A 17,714-nucleotide genomic window follows, 5' to 3' on the forward strand; every position below is an offset into this window, starting at 1 on the left:
AAAAATAACTGCTACTGAGAGTAACTGAAAATCTACACAGCCTTGCAAGTTCTTACTACCTTCAACAATACAGTGCAGCATTCAGCTACACGTGGGCACAAGGACGGTGAACAGTGTGCAGTTTCTTTGCTAACTTGCCTGGGGATAGGAAAAAAATACAACTCCCACAGCTGCATGTATACAGAACCAGCTGCCCAGGCTGTAATGAAGACATAAATCATGCTGTGACAATTAGCTCAAAAAATTACAAATATTCTTACCGTCCCGTTGCTGTGCACAAATGCATTAAATCATAAGAGAATGGAAATATTGCTTTTGCATACACTGCGCTATTTGCTTCACACATCAACCACCTGCAAAGTAGCACGCGCCACCTATATGGAAAACAGCTAGTGTGGAGATCTGCTACAGAAACAAAACACGGGGACAAAGAAGGATGTGCCAGTTTGAAGACACGTGGATTTCAAGGCCATGTATGCACTGTGCTTTTAGCCACGAAGTTATACATATTCCTTCAAATAGAAAATGTGATAGGAGCACCTTTCAAACGCACTCAGAGGGTTTGCTTTTGTTTTTGGTACACTGTTCATGCCCAGACTTCTCCTACTTGTGTCTTAAAGTTTAATGTTTAAATTATGTCTCAATATAGGTTCATAGGTTCATAAGGTTGGAAAGGACCTACAAGATCATCTAGTCCAACCATCCTCCTATCACTATCCCTACCCAACTACTAAATCAAATCCCTTAGCACCTCATCTAAACGCTTCTTGAACAGCACCAGGGATGGTGCCTCACCCACCTCCCTAGGCAGGCCATTCCAGTGCCTGACCACTCTTTCAGAGAAAAAATGTTTCCTCAGGTCTAATCTAAATCTTCCCCGACGCAACTTGTGGCCATTCCCTCTCGTCCTGTCGTTATTTATCAGGGAGAAGAGGCCCATCCCCTCCTCACCACAACCCCCCTTCAGGAAGTGGTAGAGTGCAATAAGGTCTCCTCTGAGCCTCCTCTTCTCCAGACTAAACAATCCCAGCTCCCTCAGCCGCTCCTCATAAGACTTGTGCTCCAGACCCCTCCCCAGTTTTGTTGCCCTTCTCTGAACACGCTCCAGGGCCTCAATGTCCTTCTTGTAGTGAGGGGCCCAAAACTGAACACAGTACTCGAGGTGCGGCCGCACCAGAGCTGGGTACAGGGGGATGATCACCTCCCTGCTCCTGCTGGCCACACTATTTCTAATACAGGCCAGGATGCTGTTGGCCTTCTTGGCCACCTGGGCACACTGCCGGCTCATGTTAAGCCGAGCATCAACCAACACCCCCAGGTCCTTTTCCTCTCTACATTCTTCAAGCCATTCTGCCCCAAGCCTATAGCATTGCATGGGGTTATTGTGGCCAAAGTGCAGGACCCGGCACTTGGTCTTATTGAACCTCATCCCATTGAGCTCAGCCCAGCTGTTCAGCCTATCCAGATCCCTCTGAAGGGCCTCCCTACCCTCAGGCAGTTTGACACATCCTCCCAACTTGGTGTCATCTGCAAACTTACTGAGGGTACACTCAATTCCCTCGTCTAGGTCATCAATAAAGATATTAAACAAGATGGGCCCCAATACTGACCCCTGGGGGACACCACTCGTAACAGGACGCCAGCTGGACTTAACTCCATTAACCACTACCCTCTGGGCACGGCCCTCCAGCCAGTTCTCCACCCAGAGAAGAGTGAACCTGTCCACACCACGGGCTGCCAGTTTCCTTAGGAGAATACTGTGGGAGACCGTGTCAGAGGCCTTGCTGAAGTCCAGGTAGACTACATCAACAGCCTTTCCCTCATCTACCTGTCTGGTCACCCAGTCACAGAAGGAGATGAGGTTGGATAAGCACGACCTGCCCCTGGTGAACCCGTGCTGGCTGGGTCTGATCCCCTGGTTGCCATGCACGTGTCGTGTGATCTCCCTCAAGATCATCTGCTCCATAACTTTCCCTGATACCAAGGTCAGGCTGACAGGCCTGTAGTTTCCCGGGTCTTCCTTACGGCCTTTCTTGTAGATGGGAGTCACATCGGCAAGCCTCCAATCTTGTGGGACCTCTCCAGATAACCAGGAATGCTGATAGATGGCAGAAAGCGGCTTGGCAATCACCTCTGCCAGCTCCCTCAGCACCCTTGGGTGGATCCCATCTGGCCCCATGGACTTGTGGCAGTTCAGATGGAGGAGCAGGTCTCTGACCGTCTCTGCTTGGATCACAGGGGGTGCATTATGCGCTCCGTCCTGGACTTCCAGGTCAGGGCAAGTACCCTATGGACAACTGCTCTGTCTATTAAAGACAGATGTGAAGAAGGCATTGAGAACCTCAGCCTTTTCCTTATCATCTGTGGTTACATTCCCTGCCTCATCAAGTAAAGGAGAGAAATTCTCCTTAGTTTTTCTCTTGCTGTTAATATATTTGTAAAAGGGTTTCCTGTTCTCCTTTACAGCAGTAGCCAGTCTAAGTTCAAGCTGGGCTTTAGCATTTCCAACTTTCTGCCTGCAAATCTTGGCCAGTTCTCTGTAGTCACCCCAAGTAGCCTGTCATATAAATGTCTCAATGTTTAAATTATGCTTTTTCACTTACCACGGGACGCTTTAAATTTAGATTTTTAACTGAATGATTGCTCTCCTTTAAAACAGGTTCTGAAAGAGCTGTGACTCTTCTGAATTATTAAAGTGAAACACGAAGACCCACGTTTGAGCAAGGCCTCATTTTATTCACAGTTGGGCCAGTAGTGACACTGGAGCATGCAGCATCGGCTCCAACTCCTACCCTGCCCCATGACTTGCACATTGTTTTTAAAGAGTTCACACTTAGAAATTCCAATAAAGATGGAGCTGTTCTCCCTTGACACAAACAGAGGCTCAGCAACATTTCTGATAATGAAAGATCGTTCGAGACAATTTTTATGACAATCAAATTACTTTGAGGGAAACAACTCTCGACTGAAATAGCTGTTCCAGTACAACTGAAAGCATAACTGCACTTTGTATTGCCACAGAAGCACTTAAACTGCGTGTGCAGCTATTGGAAATGTCTCTAGATTAAGTACATCCGTGCTGCTCTCTCCTGCCTAAAAGAAGGTAGGTGCTGCTTGACATTGACCACGAAGGCGCAGAAAAACCGTGGAGCTGCTGCACAGATACTCAGAGTTCATCTGTATGCATATACTGCTTGCTCAGCAACGTCAGGTCTGAAAGCTCAACAAGACAAAAAAATCCTGTTTTAAAGTGGAACACCCTAAGGACTCTGCGTTGTCTGGGTCAGCAAACCTCTGTGTAGCACACAAACTGATGGCAGCTGAACGGAACTGAACCCAAAAGAAGGGAACCTGCTTTGGCAGGGGGGTTGGACTCAATGATCTCTTGAGGTCCCTTCCAACCCCTACAATTCTATGATTCTGTGATGGAGTCCTGGGCTGCGCACTGTAACATGAGGTACTTCACTGATTCAGCAATACAGCACGTGGCTGTGAAGCAAAGGGACATTTCTAGTCCTGCTACACGTGTGTGTGCAGCAGGCTGGGAGCCTCCCAGAATACACGTGGTGAACTGGATTTGTCCTTTACCAACTGCTGCCACTATTCATTGTCAGCATCTTGCCTTTCCTTCCTCTTAACAAAGCTCTGTAACATACGCCTGACTTCATACAGGCACACTGCATCTCGAGCTACAGATCTGTACATGCTGCACATGAGGACAAACTTCTCTATCATGTGTTACCAACTTCCAGAAATACCTTCCTCTGCTTTTAACTTCAGTTTTGCTGTGAGAGGTGTTCAACATAAAAGGAAGCTAAGACCCCGGCAATGAAACACATGCTAACCAAAGAGATGACGCTGGCAGAAATGCAAGAAGGCTCCACAAGCTTTCTCCAGATTACGTTCATGGGTTCCTTCTATTTAAGTCACTGTTCTTGCATCTCCAAACCCAAAGATTTGCCTTGTCTATCCCATACCCCACACAGGCAAGCCAGAAGACACCAATTACAATTTGTTGACTTTATCGTTAATTGCAAATCAAGCAAGCGCTCTCCTTCCAACAGCTGCTGCTAAAACAAGAAGTACTATTCCTCCCTACCGTAAACATTCTCACTTCTCCAAAATCTATTTCTGCTTACTGCAGTCAGCACTTTTTCCACGCTTGTGCACTGTATGTACTTCACTGGGGTCCACTCCAGGCAAGAGGACTGAACTCAGAGACAAGGATGGCCACATTCCCGCGTTCTGTATGTGGCACTAAGAAAGGAGACACAGAATGGCACTGCCACCTGTCGTGGCACCACGAGGGACAAAAGCTGGCATCACGTCCCACGCAAAGGATGTCTGCAGTTCTGGTGGTATGGCTGTTTGCACACTGACTTCTCAACTCTCTGTCAGAAAATCCCACAATTACAATTAGTAAGCTACGGTGAGAAGTCAAGGGGTAAAGATTACTGTTATCGTGCAGTTCAGAAAGAAAAAAAAAAGTTAAATTCTATTTGCTGTATGAAAAAAGAACCTTAGGAAAGAAAATAGCAGCTTTGTACTGTTTTAAAACTGCCTTGGAATTTGAAAAGAGCATGCAAGAAAACGAAATGCAAAAAGCAAAGCTTACCTTGCAAAAGAAGTCCCTGTTCTGCACGTACAAATCCCAATAAACGGGCGTGAAAGCTCCACCACCAGAGGTGTTTAAAAGGAAGGATCTTTTAATAAGCATTAGCAGTAAACAGGAATGTCCTAAATTTGCCTCAGCGAGATTCTTTTGCTTTTTGTGGTAAGAGAGGAAGTGGAGAAAAAAGGGTCAGGACTTTCCCATTCCTAAAATTCTCTTACATGTCAAAGATAAAAGAACGCAAGGGGAAGTTTTATGAAAATTCACTTGCCTGACTTAAAAGAAATGTATTCTAAGTACACTATCCAGCTAAGATCTGCATTTGAAGAGGAAAGGAATTCAGAAACCTTGTTCTCCTACAGCTTTTTCTAGAGCTTTATCAGCTACTGCTCTGGCTTCCTACGGGAAGAGACAAACCACTGCATCGGCTTTCCAGGAGACAGCAGGTACAATCAGAAGGAAACTACAGCCAAACAGGTGAGAAAAATGAGACTCAGCCAGCTAGCACCATGACTCCAGAGCTGTAAGGATGTCAGGTGTTAGCAGCAGATGTCAAGGATAAGCCCTCTGCTAATAAACTACAGATAAATCAGCAACAGGTTGGGTTGGAACTGAACAGGCTGCTAAGTTAGATCTTTGTTGGATGAGGGAATTAAGATGTTTTGACAGCTCTTTTCTGCTTTTTTAAATCTCCTCCCTATGTAATGCCATAAACAAAGGGATTCAGAGTTTACTTAATGAGCAGTCACTGAAAGTAAAGGAAGTCCACAGTGTGTGCCGAGTGGCAGTGCATCATGCGCTGCCAATTGCATTCAAAGGTCCAGATTCTCCAATTACTTTGTTTGATACAGCTTTTGATATTAACAGTACCAGCTATGCAAACATCTTCTCAAGGGTAGCTGGGAGGGGAAAGTCAGTTTATGAGTGCACAAGCACTTGGTCCCCAAGAAGGCCAAAGTGGCCATGGTCTTCATGCAGCACAGGTACCCGAACACACGGCCAGTTCATGCTGAAATTAATACGTGGCCACAGAGATCATAGTTCAGCAGTTGCAGACAGCTAAGCAACTGCAGAGCCTGGCCATAGCTTTGCAGTAATCCTCAAAAAAGTCTCAAATTATACAACAGTAAACAGAAATAAAAAAAGGACCCACAATAACAAGTCTCTGTCGCAAAGAAAACCTCAACTGGTAAACAATTCTAACTTCTACAATGCTCATCTTCACAGGATCACTGGTAGCTAGAAACAGCAGTCCAGAAGGACTGGCAATCCTGACTCATCCTAAAGATTGATGCACTGAAGCCCCACAACAACACCAAGCCCTGACTGACTCAGGCAATGGAGCAGAGGCTCTTTGAGATGCTGCTGCCCCACAGCCATGGCGGGCTTAGCCCACTCAGGCATTCCTCCCCGACAGGACAGGGACATCTCAGAGCTGCTCCCAGCCCGAGAAAGCCTTGTGAGGAACAGCCCTCACCACCACCACTGGTAGCTACATTTCTGCTAGCATTACCACAAACCTCACCCGTAGTTCCCAAGTCCCTGCAATGCCTTTCGGGCGCCAAAAGCCACAAGTATCCCACACCTCAACTGCCAAAACACGGAGCCTTCCAGCTGAGAGGCTCTGATGCACTTACATGAACTGCACGCAGAAATACACTAGTCAAATAAGGACAAGAGGAGGAAAAGGAGGCCTGCTTTGTTTACTGTGCACATCTCTCGAACAGAAGTTCAGCTGAACAGTTACTGTGTTTCAGAGCACAGTGCCCGGCAGACAGAGCTGCCTGCAGAGCCAGTGTGCACCACACATCATCCACGTGTGGGGAACTGGGAGAGCCTTCCAAACGAAGCACGCAGCCCCATTCCCACTGAGCCACCCAAGCAGAATGCTCTCACTGGGGGGAAATGAAGGATTTGTTTTGTAAGTTTCCTCAGATTTAGTCAACCTTATCAGCCTCCTCCTCCTCTCCTTATTCACTCCACTCTGTGAAAGGGGCTTCAGCTGTCTCCAACCAATTAAAAACTAATTGAAGTAACAGACTGGTACTAGACGGCCTGAGACAGAAGATTCAGCTCAGCTGAGGCCTACATAATGTCATAATATTCCATTTTATTTAACCTCATAACACTGAAAGAGCTCAAAAGAGTATTCACAGTGATCCAATCCTGAAAAAATAAATCCTGATCCCAGCTCCAGTCCGCTGGGTTCAAAGGAACAGTGCACGTACCTTACTGTGTGCGTGCAGCAGTGCCTGCAGGAACACTGCCAGCTTTTGTTTATTTGTACAGCCCTGCAAAGAAGGGTGCACACACACACACACACACACACACACACACACACAGCTTCTCTCTTAAAAATAAAGCTCTGTAAGGCAGGGTATTTTATTTATTCAAGGAGACCTCCTCATCCCTCTAAGTGAATGAACGGTAGGCCATTAAGACGGATTTGTCTACGCTTGGCTATAACCCAATCTCTTGCTTTGGACAGTTATTTTTGTTATCGCTAGGACAGCAAACTAAGTCATGGAACTGATGGAAAGAATTCCGTCTCTCAAAGACAAATAAAACTCTGAACAAGTATTTATCATAAAGTTGACTCCTTCCACGCGAAGGGAGAACCTCATGTTTGGTTCTACTAAGGTATCCTTTTAGGAACTGCACATGGGGCTCCCAACCCTGCCAAAGGGCTGCTGCAGTAGGAAACAGGTGTAAACAGGCAGCATTAACAATATGAGAACGACAGCAGGAAAAGATTTCCATATACCCCATACCCTTCCCATTGAAGATGTCTTCACTGGACAAAACGTAACCAACAATTTAGATGAGAAATCCCTGATGTGTAGTCCGTGGCACTGACATGAGGATATAAAAGGGGTCTGATGGCCAGCTTGGTGAGGTAGGAGTCAGGCAGAGAGTTCAAAGGAAATCTACATTTCTGAAATGGAAGATTTTCTTCCGGGTGCTGAGAGAGACTCGAGCTGACAGAGAACTGCATTTACATACGTGTGTTCTAATTGTCTGCAAGAAGAAAGGGACACGACCGACCTCGCACACAGCTGGTGCTGTGAATCTGGAGAAGAATCGTTTGGAAAGCTTGATATACAGTTTAATCCCTCAGAATGTCCTCAGACAAAACTGGATGCTAATTAAGAAAACAATGAAATGCATTTGCAGAATGGGATTGTTTAGCACGGAATCAGATCTAAATCAAGAGTGCAAGGACTGAGTATATTTTATTTGAGGAGGAGGAAAGCTAAAAGCCAGGAGGAAGTGCCTGATGCTTTCTGTGCATGCCGTGTACTTGTCAGGTACACCTACATGGCCAGTGCAAATCTGATTGAGAACTCAGAGGAGCAAGCCCATGACAGAAACATGGCTCTCAGAAACACAATTCCAAGTTCTTTAACTCCTCTGCAACGTAACTCTTCCTGCCACACACTTCCACGTGACTATTCTTAGTAATTAACAGCACTTAGGTGCTCACCAAATTTAGCAGCTATGCAAAGCAAGACCAAGACCCTGAGCAGGCAACCTGCGTTGGCTGCTAACTGCGGAGCTCCCGGTGCTCACAGCAGGAAAGCAGGGAGCAGAAGGCAGGCAGGCTGGTGTGAACTGAGGAATCTCAGAAAGCTCCTCTCTCTCTCCCATGCACAGTGCACACCAAATGTTGAAATTCCTGCAGCATCCAGTTATGAAACTACAATAGAAGAGAGAAACAGATGGCCAAAGTCCTTAGGAAAAAAAAATGAAGCATTACTTCATTTGCAAAAGAGAAAGATATCTATTTGAAAATACAGAACCTACTTCAGACCATACCAGTTTCATATAAAATTAGGTGACTGACTTTGTGAATGTGCAGCCTGCCTTCAGTTAAAGCAGCACCTCAGCAAGCTTTAACCCTCCGAGAGCACCACAGCTCCCTGTATTTTGAAACAGGATTTAAAAGCAAAGCAATTCACGCAGCTCACAGGCATAGCACACATTCTGCAGAAGGGCACTGGGCCTACATGAATGCTTTCCTGCCACGCTCTGCTCCTCCAGGCTGGCTGGAAAATCCCACGCTGCCCCAGCTTATCCCAAGGGTAAGAGGAGGATGACACACTCCAGCACCACCAAGCAAGCACCTTTCAAAAAATCAAGTGCTTGTATGATTAATGCAATGCATTACATTTTCACAGTAGCAGGGCCCACTAATCCATATTAAAGACTCAGGCTGCATTTATTTATTCACACTAAGCAAAGGGCCCTACATGAACTAGCCACTCAATTTTTCAAAGGCACTGAGCAGCCACAGTAATTAGGAGTGGGTCAGAGGGAGCAGTCAGAATGCCACAGAAGCAACTCGGCCCTGCTAATTACCCGAAAATGAAGCTTTTCTAATGAAACAGTGACAACACCAGGCAGCGCATCACTATCTGTCTCCCCAGGCAGTACCAGTGCAAAGCAACCCCTGAGAGAAGCTGCCAACAAGAGTCAGAAATAACAGGCAGCAGGGATCGTCAGCCCGTGCCAGAGAAATGCTGCTGTTCCCGGAGATGATCCTTTTAAAGACTGAAGCAACAGAGTGGCAGCGACTTCCCAGCACACATGATTCTGGAGCTGTTCTGAGCACTAAGTAAAAATATTCCAAGTCAACGCAAGTTCAGAGGAGACAAAACGTGTGACAGCCTCCAAGAAGGCCACCTGAGGCTGCAAACTGCACATGGGCAGTTTCCAAAGTCAGATACACAGAACCCCAGCAGCAGAGAGCAGCTCAGAGCACCCGGTCTGGCCGAGCCGTGCCGTGCAGTGCACAACCTCACACACAAACACATCTCAGTTCAAGTGTGTTTATAACTGCATTGTCATTTATTTTAAAATGTGAATGGGGTATTCTTTTCCTGCAGAAACACTGCATTGTTAAAACGCCAGTACATTAAAATAACTTAGTGCTTACCACATTTCCATCAGCATACGCTTGCAGTGTGCAGCTACAAGCACAGACCATAGCTCTGATGCTTAATACGTGTTAGGACTGCTTGCAGTGAAAAGAGCAGATGGAGTTCATTTCTCGCTTGGAACTCGCATGTTTAAGGAACACTTTTGTTAAGGCTCTCCAGACAAGAGGAAGTAGAACAGAAAGCCTATAATCAAATGATTGTGTGCATGATGTTTTCCCCCATTGTTTTTTTTTCCTAGAATTCATCCACATTTCACCACCATACCACTTTTTCTTCAAAACCAATGCAAGCCCCAACCCAGCATGTTACATCAAAGAATGTAATGCAAAGACTCAGATGGACAACTTGTAAAAAAAAAAACAAGCCAGCTGCATATTTGAGGTTTAGAAAGGCAGTGTCGCTACTGAACACGGCGACGTTTTGCTAGGTGGTCACCCTAGTTTATGATGGAACAAGAAGCTAATTGTTTCTAAAATAACAAGACTGCTGACAAGAGAACTTTTGTGCACCGCTTTTTAAGTGAAATGCAGTTGCAGATCCGATCTGAACATCCCCCCGCAGCACTCATACTGCAGCACTGAAGCGCTCTGCAAATCCACGAGGAAAGAGCAAAAGTGAAAACGAGAGCCAGAAGAGGTGAGTTGGTGCCACAAAACATTACACACAAGTACTGAAATAAGCCTGATACAACTGCTGCGAACTCCTGGGCCTGAACTAGACAGCAGATCACGTGAGATGATCCCGATGGTCTCTCTCAACCTTTACAATATTTTTATTTTTAAGTCAGTTCTGTGAAAGAAAGCTCAAATTCCAAAATAATTCTGTTTCTTGATCATCTTTGGAGACACTTCAGGTTAGCAGATAGCTCGTTAGAAATAAACAAGCAACTAAGCTGTCTGTGTTCCCTTAAGACAGAGCGGCAAGCGGCCTTCCAGCACATTTGACAGACATTTCCAACTACAAGAGACAGAATTTAAATTTGTAGAGGCAATTACTCATAACCAGCGAAGGCAGCCAATGCAAGGGCCAGCTTTGCCAAGAGGATAAAGCAAGTGTTAGAAGGAGGCTGTAGTTCACTTCAGGGCAGTCTGAACGTCCCTGTCCACAAGGTCTGCAACTTACTTCCTCCGTGCCCTGGTACTACAGGCTCATGCTAATGTGAGGAATTACAACAGTAACATCAGTATTCCAAAGGTATAAAAGCATGTAGGTATTTGCGTAACGGAGATGTTTGCTAGCAGACTGTAAAAGCTGTTTCCAGTCTTCCCCATCAGATGCACTTAAGTTCATTTTGCACAGGAAGCACAACGTGCCTGTGCCAGAGCCACACAATTAACATAACTGCTGTCTACTCAGCTCCACAGCCATCCAACTGGACCACTACTGCTCGAAATTCCTGTCCAACTAAACAAATACCTTCAGACAGTTCCCAAGGATCCACCTCTCATATCTTTCCTTTAGAAGATGGAAAGGAAGGAAGAAAGACAAGACATCCTCAGGTAAAGAAGTCAAAATCTAAACCAGTACAAACCCCAGATGACAACAATGGCACGCTCAGGGCTGATCCCAAATGCCTCAGCCAGCTAAGGGCAGGGACAGCAGAGGACATTCAGCCCCAAGAGCAAGTTGTGGGTCAGAAAAGGACTCTCGGAAAATATCTACAATATAACACTAAGCTACAGGTGCTGAGCTCGTAAAATACACCGTCCCACATATTAACGCCAGCAAAGAAAATCCAAAAGCAGAACAAAACCAAGAGGTCCAAGATGTAGCACGGCAGTCCAGAGAGGCGAGCACCCCTCGCAGCTGCTCCTGTGATGGGTGAGTGAGGCAAGCGAGGCCACGCACAACAACCCTCAACGAGCAGCATCCTTCAAGAACTCACCCCACACACGGGCAGCAGCGTGAGCCGCTTCTTACCATTTTTTGGTGCACTCCACCATCAGCTCCTGGTAAGAGGCCACAAACTGGAACTTGGATGCATGTTTCCCAACGCGCTGCAGTCTCTTCCAAACCGAAGCCATGGCGGCGAGAAACACCAGCCCCGTGCCACAGCCGTGGGAATACCAACGCGGGCGTTCAGAGCGTAGCGCTAGCAGGTTTATATACAGACGCGGTCAAACCGATGCACAAGAAGCTCGCGGGGATGTCTACTGCTCATATTCCGCCGCTCCTTTCCTCGCGGTAGAAATCCCGAGGCTCATCGCTGTCCAGGAGCAGCGCGCAGTAGGAGCTGTCGAGCGAGCGCAAGATGCGGGGAAGTTGTCTCACGGAACCGTCATCATTCCTCACGCAGCGGACGGCGCGGAGACTGCGAGACAAAAAGGACGGGGAGGAGGATGCCGGTGAGCAGGCTGCCATCGCCTCCAGCCCGGAGCCTTCCAGGCAACCACCGCAAACACGGCCCCCATCCCGTCACCCCGGACCGACACGCGTTCGCACCGCCGCGGCGGTTCTGGGAACGCAAACCGCGGGGCGGATGGACGCGTCCGTTCAGCGGCAGCACCCCCGCGGGCGGCGGCGAGCAGCGGGGCAGCGCGGCCCTTGGGGCAGCCCGGGCAGCGAGGCGGGACGCGGGGAGACGCCTCCTTTGTCTCCGATGACAAAAGCAGCAACACTCGTCTCCCCGCACCTCGTTCCGCGGATAAGGCGCGGGGCGGCTCCCGCGGGCGCGGCGCTCACCTGCACCCGCCGCTCACGGCGTTCCCCGGGGCGGGCGCTGGCACCGCGCGGCGAGGAGAGAGGCGGCCCCGCTGCCGCCCATTGCCGCGGCGGCGTGCCGCGGCCGTCCCCGTGTCCCCGCGGCGAGCACCGGGCAGCCCGCGCGGGTCCCGCCGCGCCTCACGCCGCCACCATCGCCCTCCTGCCGGCGCCGCGTCTCCCCTCGGCCCTGCCCGGCCCGCCGCCCCCACCCCCGGCCAGACGGCGGGGCCCGCCCCCGCCGTCCCATTGGCTGAGCCGCGCGCCCCGCGCGGACCGTTGGCTGCCGCTCCGCGTCAATCAGCTGCGGGCCGGAGGGGCGATCCTCGCGCTACGGGGAGAGCGAGGCAGTGAGGGAAGACGGCGCTCGCACGCCCTCCTCTCCCGAGCTGCCCCCCTCCCGCCAAACTCTTCCCCGATTGGCCGCGGGGCCGAGGAGGCGGGGATTCGCGCGCGGAGAGGCCATCCGATAGGCGAGCTCGGCCGCCCGTCAGCGCGAAAGCGTGCGGCGATTGGCGGCGGCGCTTCCGAAAGCAGCAAGGTGGGCGCGGCGGGAGGAGCGCGCTGCCGGGGGGCGTGGCCGCGCGGCGCGGGCTGCGGCAGATGAGGGCCGCCTGAGGGAGACCAGAGCCGTCCCGCGTGCCCGCCTGGCGGGGCGGCCCTGCTGTCCTCGCACCTCGGCGGCTTCACGCGCCTTGTGTCCTGTGGGTCGCCGTCATTATTTATTAGCGTTTTCCATTTCCTTCATAGGTTTTGGCTTCGAGTTACGCCAGGCCACGGAATCACGCTGCAGGTGGCAGAGAGACCCCGCAGCTTTTCCGTATCCGTAGCACTGATGGAGGATTAGTGGGGAACCCCTCTGCTGGCTTCGCTGCTATGTGCAAAAGCGGCCGTGACTGGCCCTGCCCGCATCGAGCCCAGCAGAAATCCCCGCTCAGCTGGACAGCACGGTTAAGGATCCGGGCCAGAATCTAGGGAAATAGTCACATTTTTACTTCATGCAAATATTCTGAGCTTAATCATGAAAACAGGAGCAAAACTGCTAGCACAGAAGTGTCCGATGCTCACTTGCGAGTTAAGTAGCTGAGTAAACAACTGTCATGACTCCCTGAATGCTCCCCTTGATTACAAAGCAAGCAGTGCATACGTTTCTGTACAGTGCCAAAGACCTGCTCTTCTGCAAGCAGGAAAGAAGCCATGAGATTAATAGGTAGATGCCTTTTTCTTAGTTAAAGACACATAATATATACGATGAGATCTCTGTGAACAATATTCTTGTCTAACTGCTGTCTCCCTCACCTACAGAAAGCTGTGGGAGTGTGTTTGTGTATATTTGTGCATGTCCTCGTTGTTGCCACCTGGAAACGGAACAGAGCAGGATGCTCAGAGCTCAGGCTGGGATGCTGGTGGGGATGAACAGGGAGTCCCCAGAGCAACCTGACCTGGTTCTTACAAGCAGCTGGTCCCACCAAGGACAGCCCTGCTATCCAAAAATATCTGCTTGTGCTCTGTGGTTCCCTTTTTCTTTCCTTCTGCCGACATCCAGCCTCTAGTCACAAACTACAAAAAGCTCGTTTTTTATTTTTCCCAAAGTTTGATTCCCATTCCCTGACTTCATCCTGATGTTGGAAGATTTCAAGCCTCCTGGTCCACATAGAAAGATTAGCTATGCTCTGCTTATGTTACTCCCTGTTAATCTTTAAAGCTGTACAGCCTCTCCCTTCTCCTTCAACACCTCTTCATCAGAATGACTAAGGGCAGGTTGTTCAGCAGCAAAGAATGACCTTTTCTAGAAATAACTGTCATTATAAATCTGTTTCCCCGTCCTTCTGTACATGAGCCTGCAGAAATGTCACTGAGGAAATTGACTAATTGGATTATATCAAATTTGCAAGAGCGTTCAGCTTTTTGAGGGAATGCTTTTGCCTGCTACATCTCAAACTTCCTTATCTTTCCAGATCCCTTCCGAAGTTTGATCCACCTTAACAAAGGTAGTGGAGGTTTTGCACAGACTTCCACAGATCTGAGCAAAGCACCATCCTCCTGGTCTGGTTTGCAGTGCTTTAAAATTCATTTCTGCAATAAGCAGTGCCCACTAGGTTCTGTTGCAGCATGCTACTGCTACAGCTGATGGCTCTTTCCTTTGTTTCACCACAGCACTAAATGCATGCAGCAATGGAAACAGTTTTGTAATCCCCCCTTCTTCCTTTGCTTCGTGTATTTTTTTGCTGGATCAGCTCCACTCAGCTGTCTTCTCACACCAGCTGATGACACCAACAGCCATTCCCTATTGGAGGGGAAAATATTTTGAATGTGCCCTCTGCTAACTACAGGCTAAAACTTTTTTTAGGAGGAGGTGAAGGTGGAATACTCCATTTTCTCTGTGCAACGAAAGCTTGACTTTGTGAGCAGCACCTGAGGAAAGGTGACTCCCTCACTGCAGAATTAGTCCCATTGCTACTGTAGCCTATAGAGAAAGCATACAACTTAAGCACCACGCTCTGTGTTGCTCTTGAGGAAGTAGCCCTAAGTATAAAAATAACTCAGCTTGGATTTTGCCTTACCAGCAAAGAGACAGGGTGTGCTGTGTTGGACTTGTTAACACTCTGGCATGGACAGAGGCAAACAGTCCAGAGTGGTACTTACCTCCTCCCAACCTGCTGACCTGTGTAGTGTTTCTCCTGCTTGACTTCAGCATGCACCTGCTATGCTGTGAGACCCTGCTGTGCTCAGGCCAGAAGGGGTGCCCCAAAAGCCCACTCTCTGGGTGGCAGCATCACATCACAGCCCCTGCAAACAGCTGCACTGCACCACCCCACAGGTGCTGGGTGCTCCTGCCCAGCCCAAGGTCCTGTAGGTAAAGCCAAGAGTCTGGTTCTAAAAGGGAAGATGAGAAACACCCTCACCTGTCCTTCCTTTATTTCATCTCTATGTGTCTGAAATTCTTCCTGAAGCACTCAGCAGTAAGGGAGAAAACGTGTTTATCTACAGACTGGTCAAGGACAGGAGTCACATTCCTGAAATGCAGAAGCCCTTGGGGCCACGACAAAAGATGGGGTGTTGATGGTGGAGAGCCGCGCACTGCAGACAGCACTTCCTTATTCTGCAATATAGAACACTGGGTTAGAACTGATTTCTTCAAGGAACTTTTCCCAACATTATTTCCAGTCAGTTTTATGTTCGTTCGTTTGCTTGTAAATGGTCTGAACGAGTTAACGAGTGTTGTCATCCAGCTTTAGAATTGTACCTCTCATTGTAGCCTCAGTTTCTCTCTTAAAAAAAAAAAAGAAAAAGAAAGGGAAAAAAAAAGAAAAAAGCAGCCTGTGCTTTGTCCATAAATAACAGCTTTCGATCCTTTCATCGTGCTTAGTGTCTTCTGTACCTTTTCCAGTTCTATACCCTTCCTGTGTGGTCTCCCTTGCCTTTTTGCAAAGTAAAATTATGCTTGTTTAGGACATCCTGCAGCATTAATGAGGTTAAGAGTTTCTTTCTCTGTTTTTGTTTTTGTTTTTGTTTTGTTGTTTTGTTTTTGTTTTGTTTTTTTATATATATAAATACCACATTTCAAGTAATTCAGCTGTTGATTTAATTTAAGATGCCCTTCAGGAATACTGACCTTGATTTTCCGGAACTGTTCTTTTTTTTCTCAATGTAATAACTTCTTTCTGTCTTCTCAGAAATTCTTTTTAACTTCAAGCACAGCCTTCCTATTTCACATATACCTTATTCATCACCTAATTGGTCATTACACAACCTGCCAACAGCACTCTGCAGAGACAGCTGAAAGGGAAAGGACCTTTAGACAAGCTGTAGTCAAGATGAGCAAGCAACCCGTGGCTGGGATTTGCAAAAAAAACACCATTTCAGATGAATATGGCAGCACAAGTGAGAAAGTGAGACTTCTCCAGAAAAGCAGAATCTGAACAGAAAGACCCTTTTCCGAGAGCACTGGCAGAAAATCAGAGATGGAGCAAGTTCAGAGGGAGACACACTTCCTAGCTCCCAAACACGCACCCGTCTCATGTCATCAAGCAGCTGCAGGTGGAGGTTCTTGGAGGCACCTAAAGAAATTGCCGATGCAAAAGTCGAGGTGTTACAGTTGTGGAACCCGTACCATTTTTTTTTACTCTGATATCCCGTATATTAGAAAATGCATAGTTGGACATGCAATCAGAATATCATTCTGGAAAAATCTTAAGCCTCTTAACTGTATTTCAGCAACTGCATAAATGCCAGAGAAATCATAAAAATGTAACACAGCTGTCTCCAAAGATTATACAGGAAATTCCTCTTTGTCCAAATACAATATCATATGTCGCCTTTAAAGAGAACGCCTAGTTAACTTTGGATCCACACCATCAGTCATCCACACAGCCTGTTAGGAACAGAGGTATGCTGCCTCAAAGTGGGGGCATTAACAATGCACAGGCCAGCACAGATCACATCTAAAGAAATCCTCACCACAATCTGAACCTCACCAGGGATCTGACCGCCCCCTGTACTCAGCTCTGGTGAGGCTGCACCACGAGTGCTGTGTTCAGTGTTAGGTCCTACAAGAAAGACATTGAGGCTCAAGAGCATGTTCAGAGAAGGGTAGCAGAGTTGTGAAGGGTCTGGAGCACAAATGTGATGGGGAGCAGCTGAGAGAGCTAGGATTGTTCAGTCTGGGGTAGAGAAGGCTCAAAGGAGACCTTATCCATATTAACATACTGTATGGGAACTGCTGAATCACGGCCTGAACCACTGATTGGTCACCTGAGGTGAGCACCAAGTCAGCCATGGGGGCACAGGTGAAGGTGATATACCTGTGTGATTGGAAGGGGTGGAGCCTGGCTCCACCTCTCCCAAACCCCATTTAAGGGCTGACCACCACCAGGGAAGGATCTCTTCTTGGAGATCCATCCCATGTGGAGTCCCCTGTGAGCCTTGTCATCCTGAAGGTGAGCCATCTTCTCTTTTGTATTATTTGTATCCTATCTGTATAGAACTACTCAAAATATACCATCATCTATACTATTTCTTTGTGGAGTACCATCCTTGGGAGTTATTTACCCCACACTTGGCAAGCCAGGCAGCTCTAGTAATAATAATCCATACTTACCCAGCATGTCCTTTATTTGGAATATGCTTAGATGGGCCAGGGGGGAGAACATTGCCCCCCTAGACCAGGCAATCCCTGGTCTAATTCCAGGGTTCATGGGGTCACCCTACTATGGGTTGGCATCCATTATTGAGAAATGGGGACCCATGTGGGTTCCAGGGACTGCCTCTCCCTCCCCATCTTATTTGACCGGCTACTTTCTAGGATTGGATAAGCACATACTCGTTACCAAGGAGCGGTGGCTAGCTGCCTCTGCAGTAGCCTGGCCTTTAGTAATGGCCATACTTAAATTAAATACTGCAAATGTTAACATAGAAACTGAAAATCAATTATTAAGAGACCGTATTGAGAAACTTGAGCA

General features: G+C 47.9%; 1 protein-coding gene across 10 annotated transcripts in view; it reads right to left on the reverse strand.

Moving 5' to 3' along the window:
* EHBP1 (EH domain binding protein 1) overlaps positions 1-11,614 on the reverse strand; it is a 187,769-nt gene extending 176,155 nt beyond the window's left edge. For all 10 annotated transcript variants that reach the window (XM_065739580.1, XM_065739576.1, XM_065739579.1 and 7 more), the window contains exon 1: positions 11,473-11,614. In XM_065739580.1, coding sequence (XP_065595652.1) covers positions 11,473-11,576 — 104 coding nt within the window. In that variant the 5' untranslated portion in view covers positions 11,577-11,614. The remainder of the gene's footprint in view (positions 1-11,472) is intronic.
* Between the last annotated feature and the right edge of the window lie 6,100 nt (positions 11,615-17,714).

This window comes from Cyrtonyx montezumae, unplaced genomic scaffold (assembly GCF_038088225.1).
Source record: "Cyrtonyx montezumae isolate F1298 unplaced genomic scaffold, pur_monq_1.0 scaffold_24, whole genome shotgun sequence".
NCBI lineage: Eukaryota > Metazoa > Chordata > Aves > Galliformes > Odontophoridae > Cyrtonyx > Cyrtonyx montezumae.